The sequence below is a fragment of the Emydura macquarii genome, unplaced genomic scaffold, assembly GCF_026122565.2.
Source record: "Emydura macquarii macquarii isolate MOO-44397 ecotype Brisbane River unplaced genomic scaffold, CSIRO-AGI_Emac_v2 contig_3506, whole genome shotgun sequence".
Lineage (NCBI taxonomy): Eukaryota > Metazoa > Chordata > Testudines > Chelidae > Emydura > Emydura macquarii.
Window position 1 is genome coordinate 5,556,740 of NW_027133643.1, and position 8,884 is coordinate 5,565,623.

The 8,884-nt window shown below is 37.6% G+C and overlaps 1 protein-coding gene across 4 annotated transcripts in view; it reads left to right on the top strand.

Moving 5' to 3' along the window:
* Positions 1 to 8,547, top strand: part of LRRC42 (leucine rich repeat containing 42) — an 11,651-nt gene extending 3,104 nt beyond the window's left edge. For all 4 annotated transcript variants that reach the window (XM_067535582.1, XM_067535583.1, XM_067535585.1 and 1 more), the window contains exons 3-8: positions 1,289 to 1,420; positions 2,502 to 2,620; positions 5,147 to 5,235; positions 5,328 to 5,441; positions 7,351 to 7,435; positions 8,071 to 8,547. In XM_067535582.1, coding sequence (XP_067391683.1) covers positions 1,289 to 1,420; positions 2,502 to 2,620; positions 5,147 to 5,235; positions 5,328 to 5,441; positions 7,351 to 7,435; positions 8,071 to 8,330 — 799 coding nt within the window. In that variant the 3' untranslated portion in view covers positions 8,331 to 8,547. The remainder of the gene's footprint in view (positions 1 to 1,288; positions 1,421 to 2,501; positions 2,621 to 5,146; positions 5,236 to 5,327; positions 5,442 to 7,350; positions 7,436 to 8,070) is intronic.
* The last annotated feature ends 337 nt before the right edge of the window (positions 8,548 to 8,884 follow it).

The window sequence follows — 8,884 nt, forward strand, 5'->3', positions numbered from 1 at the left end:
CTAGGATGATCTGAGGAATGGAAAACCTACCTTATGAGAGGAGAGTCAAAGAGCTTGGCTGGTTTAGCCTAACCCAAAGAAGGCTGAAGTGCCAGTGTGGACACAAGAACAAATGGATATAAACTGGCCATCAATAAGTTTAGGCTCGAAATTAGGTGAAGGTTTCTAACCAGCAGAGGAATGAAGTTCTTCTAAAGGGAGCAGTGGGGGCAAAAAACCTGACTGGCTTCAAGACAGCTTACTAAGTTTATAGAGAGGATGGTATGATGGGACTGCCTACGATGGCATGTGGCCCATCAGCCACTGCCAGTAGCAAAATCCCTAATGGCTGGAGATGGGACACTAGATGGGGAGCGCTCAGAGTTACTACAGAGAATTATTTCCCAGGTAGCTGCTGGGTGGGTCTTGCCCACATTCTGAGCATCTAACTGATCGTTTTATTTGGTGTTGGGAAAGAATTTTCTCCTGGGTCAGATTGGCAGAGACCCTGGGTTTTTTCCACTTTCCTCTGCAGTATGGGGCAGTGGTTCTCAACCAGGGGTACATCAGCTTATCTAGCTATTTGCCTAGTTTTACAACAGGCTACATAAAAAGCATTAGCAAAGTCAGTACAAACTAAAATTTCATACAGACAATGACTTGTTTATACTGTTCTATATACTGTATCAGCGGTTCTCAAATTGTGAGCAAGTTCACATTAATGGGGTCACCAAGGCCAGCGTTAGAGTCGCTGTGGCCCAGGGCAGAAAGCCCATGCCCTGCCATGTGGGACTAAAACCGAAGGCTGAGCTTTTAAGTGAGGTGAAGCTTGCGGTATGCAAGACAAATCAGACTCCTGAAAAGGGTACAGTAGTCTGGAAAGGTTGAGAACCACTGGTATGGGGCATGGGTCACATGCAGGTATAAACTAGTGTAAATAGTGAATTACCTGTAACTTGAAGTCTTTAAACCATGATTTGAAGACTTCAGTAACTCAGCCAGAAGTTAGGGATTTGTTTCAGGAGTGGGTAGATGAGGTTCTGTGGCTTGCAGTGTGCAGGAGGTCAGACTAGAGGATCACAATGGTCCCTTCTGACCTTAAAATCTATGAGTATATAAGACACTGAGAAAGAACTTGAACATGTGTTCCACATGGACTGCAGCTTAAGTAGATAATAAAGACAGCTTGCTCATTTGGGGCATTTTTCACATGGATACACAGAGCTGGCAATATGCTAATGAAAGTGGGCACCTTGTAGAACTGTACCTTTACGGCATCTAAATGTTGATTGCTTTCTGCTTTTTACAGATATCTGGTTATTTCTGAAAAACTTGAAGAAATTAAGTCTTTCAGGGAGCTGACCTGCTTGGATCTTTCCTGTTGTAAACTTGGAGACAACCATGAATTGCTAGAACATATTACCAAGGAAGCTCTGTCTAGGTACCAATTTATTGACATGTGTAACTGACAATAGCCCTTTCTTTTCCATCACCAAAAAATTCACAGAATCACTGTCTCTGTAAAGGAACGTTTTACAGGCAGCAAGCACTTTTATTGGGGTTTTTAGTTTTGTAAATTCTGTTCTTCAGGGGAAAAAAAGCAAACATCAGAACTAATAACACAAATTGCATGATATCAAGCACATACTGAGTCTTTAGACATGTTCTACAATAAGAAAGTTGAAATAAAAGTACTCTACTATCCAGCATAAAGACCCAACTATTTTTATATTTTTCATTTTATGTCTATAGTACACACTAATTATTGCAAAACTTAGTTTCCAACTGCTGTAGACTTTCCCTATTAAATGTACTTCATTGATTTTTTGAGGGGAAAACTTTATCAAAATAAACATTAACAATCAGTATGTCAGCATGAGACATTCCTAATTTGCATATTTTGTCCAGTTCTTGTTTTCTAAAATGTTGATATAGCAGTCTTTCCAAGCTACCAAAGATCTAAAAGATAGAAAATTGTGGAACTTTATTAGCTAGATTGATGGTGTTTTATTAATAACTTGTTACTACATAAGACTTCCAAGCATTTGATTCAAGGTTATGTTTTAAGGGATGCTGTGGAAGGGTATCTATACATTTATTTTGAATTTTGTTTATTCTTCTTTGCAATACATCCTTGTATCTCCTACCAATGTTGTCATTTCTCATATGTCAGGCAAGGATTTTTCTTTTCCAGTTTTGAATGGGGTTGAAATTGGCAAGTTTAATTGTGCTTAACTTCAAGTTAAAAATCATCTTATTGTCTGTGTCACCAAATTTTTGTGTTCCAATATTGCCTATGTCAGTGGAACTCTGGGAATAGTTTGTTAGGTAATTGCTTTTGCAGAGGGAACATACCAAAGAGGGCTCTTGTTTTATTGGTCCTTTTAATAATATCCGCAAATGAGTGGTACTTGAGTAGGTGGTAGGGAAAAGTTCTAGACTTTTCATATGAAATGCTAACAATTTTCCTAAAAACTTCAAAGTTATTCCTTTACAAACTAACTTTACATTGCTTATTCTAGTGTAACTCGGCTCCTTCTGAAGGATAATTGTTTGTCAGATGCAGGCCTTCGCAAAATGACAGCGCCAGTTCGAGTGATGAAAAGGGGACTTGAAAATCTTTCTGTATTAGATTTGTCTTGTAAGTGCCTCATGTAGATTTGTCTTGTCAAAGTGCCATGATTTAAATTTAGAAACACATTATGTTCCTTCTAATCTAGGATTCCTCCTAGTTAATACTGAAAAGAGACAATTGTTCAGAATTAGCCCTTACATCAGGAGTCCAAATAAGGACTTCATTGACAACTTGCAAGAAGCCACGTGTTGCCCCTATAGCCTTATCCTGCTGTTACTAAAGTCAGTGGAAGCAGGATCAGGCCCTTGATTGACATAAATACACCATTTAAATGAACATTTATGCATTCCAGAATGGAACTTGAACTGAATATCCAATCTGAGTGAATCAGTACTGAATTTATAATTTAAGTTATGAATTTTACAACTACTAAATATGACATGAACCTAACAGTGTTGTCCTTTGTCTAGTCTCTGTTAAAGTGGTGATTATAGATGTAAACCTTTTACATACAGAGAACAAGACTAAGGTAACCATCACCTTAGTATCAAATACATCATCAAAAGAAAACTTTCAGAATTTGACATTAGCAAAGGATACCGATTTACAGGTGGGGCTCACACATTACCACCTGTTATGAAGGTTGTCTGTCACATCCTATCATATTCTTAGTTGCTTATAACTTTACCAAACTTTAGCCATTTGGACTGAAATTTTCTATGTTCTCTGTCTGATTTAGGCTGATTTCTTCTGGAAAACATTAGCGAGAATCATTTAGCCCATTTCCAAGAACAAGGCTGGAGAAAAATGTTTTGCCCATGTTAAAAAAAAATTCTGGCTACCTTTTCTTTGAAAGATACCTCATGCTTTGGAACAGGGACCTGAAATTTGGAAGGTGGTGGCCTTTGGGGAAGGATGTGCCTTTTGCTGACCATGTGAAAATCTGCCCAAATTTCACCAAGTTATAAGCCTTTGAAAAATTGCAGTTTGCACATACTCTCTAGAAACTTCTTACATTTTTTAAACAGTCCCTGAGATTGCATCCGCAGTGGGTGTGCTTCAGCCTGGAGCTGAGTAGAACCTTCCATGCAATTGCAGTGATGGGCCATGCTGGGTCTAGGAATTCTAGATGCCTGAATTGAGAGCAGGGAGCCTGTCTCCCCTGTGCTGTCAGTGCTGCCCCCATTGGGATCAGGCAATGTGGAGGAGGAAGCTGCCAGACGCAATTATTTTCCCCATTTTGCTTTTTTTGGAAACCTAAGAAATTACACACATAATGCAACCTCAGGTTGCAAAGTCAAGCATTCAGAAGTTAGGAAATGCTAGAATTAAGGTTGTCTGTGAAACCTTAATTTGGCCTCCTTGTGAGTATGCATTATGATAGCCTTTAATTTCCTGAGCGCTTACTATTTTTCACCCCACTAGACCACTGCCTCATTCAGTGCACAGTATGGACCTGCTCTGGGGATGAATCAGGATTGTGTTTTGAAGGAGACTGATGTCTGTCAGATCCCTCCTTCATTTGCTGCAAAAGTTGGAAGCTGTGTTGTGAATGAGTCAGGAGGTTACAGAAAGAGAAAAGACAGTCTCTCAAGTTAGGGTAGTTGAATGCTGTGCTGGAAAACTGGATTCTGTCCCTGTGTGATACTGGATAAGTCAGACTTTTCATAGGTGGCTATTTACTGCATATTCCTCATTTTCTGGCCGACTGACTTGCAGAAGTGCTGAACATTTACAGCTACAACTGAAGTCATTGTGAGCTCAGAATAGATAAAGTGCTATATAATGCTAAGTAGTTTGAAAAATCAGGGCCTAGTTGTTTCAAAGTAGCTGCTCAAAATGAATGGGTACTTTTGACCTTAATCTCTGTGCCTCAGTACTTCATCTGTAAAATGGGGATAATAATTCCCCCTCCTCATAGAGATGTTGTGAACATTAACAAATGTGTGTGAAGCACTCATACTATAGTGATGAGTGCCATAGAAAAGCTCATGAGAAAAATCGTCTTCAGAGTGGCTTTGAATATTGTGCAGTAGTAAATAAAGAGTGGGGCCACACATTGAACAACAACAAGAAAATATTGAATAGCTGTTCATTAAGAGAACAGCCTCCATCCTATGCACTGAATGAAAAACAAAATGTAACTAACTAATTAAACACTGGATCATAATGTAGATACACCAGAGACTGCACAGGCAGCTTCAGCTTCAGCATTTCCTGTCTTTTGGGTGCTTGATTTTGCAACTTTAATGTTCTTTTAATGTAGTTTTTGTGTGCAATAAATATGTATATTTATGTATGCACAAGTACAGTTTATATATTTATAATAGTTTAACCTATTGAAGTTGTCTTTGATCAAGCTTAATTTTGGTCTGAAGAGAAAAAAATCAGTTTCAAATAACTTTCAAAACATGGAGCATGTTAATTGAAGTGTGCCAGAATAGCTTATAAAATATTTACTAGTGGAATAAGTGATTGCTTACTAGAAGAACATTTTTTTCCATACCTTTATTTTATTACTTAAAAATCTCTTATTTTTCAGAACATACTTATACAGACATGCAACTTAATCTAATCTTTTTGAATTAATAGGTAACCCTGAAATCACTGATGTGGGAATTGGGTACCTTTTTGCTTTCAAGAAGCTGAATTATTTGGATATATCTGAAACAGGTCTCAAGGTAAAACAGAGCTTCCACCCAGGTCTGCTATAAATATACAGTAGGACCAAATGCTCTTCTACACCGTCTTTTTTATTTCCCCTTTTCATTAGGACGTTAAAGCAGTCGTTCAGAGGCTCCAGACACAAATAAACTTAATTCATTCAAAAGTGCCACTCAAAGAATTTGATCACAGTAACTGCAAAACAGAGGGATGGGCAGAGCAGGTATGTCTTTTTTTTTCGTACCAAACAAAAGTATTTGTCCTGTTCAATCACAAGTCATTTCACATCTCCCAGTAAGGTTGAGAGGTTCTGTATCTTTATAACATCTGTTATCTCAGATGCAAGTACTAGAAACGGCTTAGAGAATCAACATGTTCTGCATTCTTACATGCCAGAGGTTGCATTGACAATTTGCTGACAGCCAGCCTCAAACCTAAATTTGCATAGAAAAAGCAGAGTGCAGGTATTTTCACTTTTTCAAATAATGTGCTCAGACTGCAAATCCCTGTCAGTGAGGCCACATGAAGCAAAATGAAGCATTGCATGCAGGAGCTTCTATTGGGCAGCTGTAAGCTGCATTATAGTACTCCAAGCCACATTTGACTTGTAGGGTGCACTTTGTTTACCCTTGTGTTAGGGAAATTGCAACTGTTAGTATGTCTACACTACAGAGACTGTATTGGCATCACCATAGCTATGCCAGCATAACCATGTAATGTAAACACAGCCTGCAGCTACTGAAGGGGTTTTCCACTGGTATAGAAACGCCATCTCCCTGAACAATGATAGCTACATTGATAGAAGCCTTTCATCAACATAGCTGTGTCTACACTGGTGTTAGGTTGGCATAGCTACATCAGTTAGGGATGTGGTTTACTCACACCTCTAGACTAAGGTAGTTATGTTGATCTAATTTCTAAGACCAAGTCTAAGGCCATGTCGGTGGTAGAAAAGTAGCAGTAATTTAATTTAATTTAATTTTAAATCAGTCTAGTTAAACTGGTGCAACTTTTGTTGTATAGAACTGGCCAGTTTCAGCATACAGCATAATATAACCAAATATTAGCTGTAATGTGTCTGGCTCACGCTTTCACAACTGAGTAATTAAAAAATAGCTTTTTTTTTTTTTTTTTTTTTTTAAATAAAAGATGTGTGAAAAAATTCTGAAAAAGCAAACGTGGGGTTTATGGGGTTTGTTTCTCTACTCCAAAATGGCAAATATGACCTTTAAGTTAAGCAGGACCAGCTAACATGGTTTTAAACAGCAACATCATACCCACATAGCACCGAGAGTGTTTAAAAATATGTTAACAGGTGTTGGTTAACACACCACCAATTTTCACAATTTAGTCAAACCTTAAAAATGGAGTTTATAGTTGAAGGTGTCAGTGTTAAAACAGTTGTGCTGGAAATCTTATCAGTATTTAATCTGGTTAGAGTACATGTTGTAATTTACATTCTAATTAGCTTTGCTAGTCTACCCTGAGAAACCTCTAACAACTCAGTCCACCTATTAAAAAAAAATTAGGAGGACAAAAAACAGAATGATGGTGCACTTAGGTAATCCTGTTCCAAAAATCTAATATGCGCAGCTTGGTGTTGAATCTCATTTTTTACAGTCATTTGTCAATTTGTGTGAAACAAATAATGTTGCTCAACTTCAACACTACGTTTTGCTTATACTACTAAACTGTTTTTCAGTTTGGAGCCTTTAATTTGAAATACTAAATTAGAGACAGAGTCTCCTTATCTGTACTAGTTTTACATTTGATTTACAGCAGCTTGTAAGAGGAGAATTACAACCATAGAGACTGCTACCATAATGGCAGTGTTTGTTCTAAGGGGGCATATGTTAGCTGCAGATATTCTTCTGTTTCTCCACAGTCTTTCACCTTGCTTCATATATGCATCAGAATCCCTGTCTGATAAGATAGCATTTGGAAGAATTGGAGGAGGGAATACTTTACTTAGGTTGCTAATACTTAAAGCTTTTACTGAAAATGGTGTTTCTGTAGAAATCTTTGATGGGTAATTAGCTTTTTAATGCCTTAACAGTAGGGTATAGAGTTGTTTCTGATGATCATTTCATTTAAGAAACATTAGTTCACTTTTAAATCAAATCATGTTTCAGACAGTTTTGCAGTGGGAGCAGTTGGCTATGAAAACCATCAAGCCCCAGGAAAACTTGAAGTCTAGAACAGCAGCTCAACACTTCTGTACGTAATTGTATGGGGTTTGGAATAACTTGTTCACTAGATTTGTACATTTTTATTTACATACACTACACTACTTAAAAACCCAAATAGTAGCATACTGAATGTACACCTGCAGCCACTTGTGAAACTGAGGGTCATTCACATATACATAATCTTTAAAGTTACAACAAATCTAAAAAGTGATTGACCTTGCTTTTAGTGAATAGATTTTCTTCATTTGATGGAATATGACCCAAGTAAATCCAACTCAGACAGCTTAAGCACATTGAAACCAATGGGAGTCTCTGTTGGCCTTTGTGGGTTTTGGATTAGTTCCTTAGGGAGCTGGAATCAGGTGACCCAGAAAGTCATTTTCAGCTTGGTCATCTGACTTTTATAAAGTGATTAGGTTAAGCACAAAATCCTCCCTTTGTAATATATTTAGCACATATCCCAATCAAAATTAATGAGTAATGCAAAACAGTCATATTTTGTATTGATTAAATACAGCCAAATATTGAAAATTGGATTTCATTTCTAAATATTAAGTATTTGTAGCTGTACTAAACATAGCTTAAATGTTGTACAGCTTTTGTGCCAAGCACGTACTGCATTAGAGAGCAGGCTTAACTGTGTGTTTTGGATTTTTTTTGTAGATGGAAAGAGACGCAGGATAGAAGAACCAGTCAAATGCACATTGGAGCAGACAAAATCACAAGCTTCTGCAAACTTGCAGTTCTATAAGGATAAAGTACAAAACTGTCTTTTCCCTTTATTGAAAAAGGAGGCTGCAGCTAGCCACCAATTAAAGAAAAATAAAGAGAAAGCTTTGACTGAACAAGAGAGAGAACAAACTTCAAAGCAGAAGCACACATGCCTGACCATGGAAGACTGGGACTTGTTAAATACCTATTGATTCAGAAAGATTTTTCTTTTTTCTGGTGGCAAAGTTTTTAGAAGTATCCGAATGGAGAAAGGAGACTGATATAGTTTAAATAGCAGTAACATAACAGCAAATTATAGCTATATGAGTTGGGGAGGGGAGTGTTAGAGTCAAGAGGTGGGGTGATAATTCTATTGTATATTTTCAATACATAGTAATTTTTTCAAATAAATTTTGTCATCACCCTTAACTAATGGCTGTGACATGAATCACACATTGAGGGAAATGCTTCCCCTTAAGTCTTGCTCTGTAGAGCACCCCCAATGGCAGAAACTGATTATCACTTAGCCTGACAGCCTCTCTTCTTCTCAGTAGCACTCTACAACACCAACAGCAGTTGTAGATTGAAACTAACTTAGGTTGAGAGGTTCTAGTTAGTCTAGTCGTATTGCCACTGTGAAAGCATTGTGGAGATCAGGGAACAGAATCAGAAGTCATCACTATGGTAGCTAGTATGACTGTTTCTAAAGTGCCATGTATTTGTAATGGTACTATATTAATCCTTTTATCTATGTAGTACGTACACC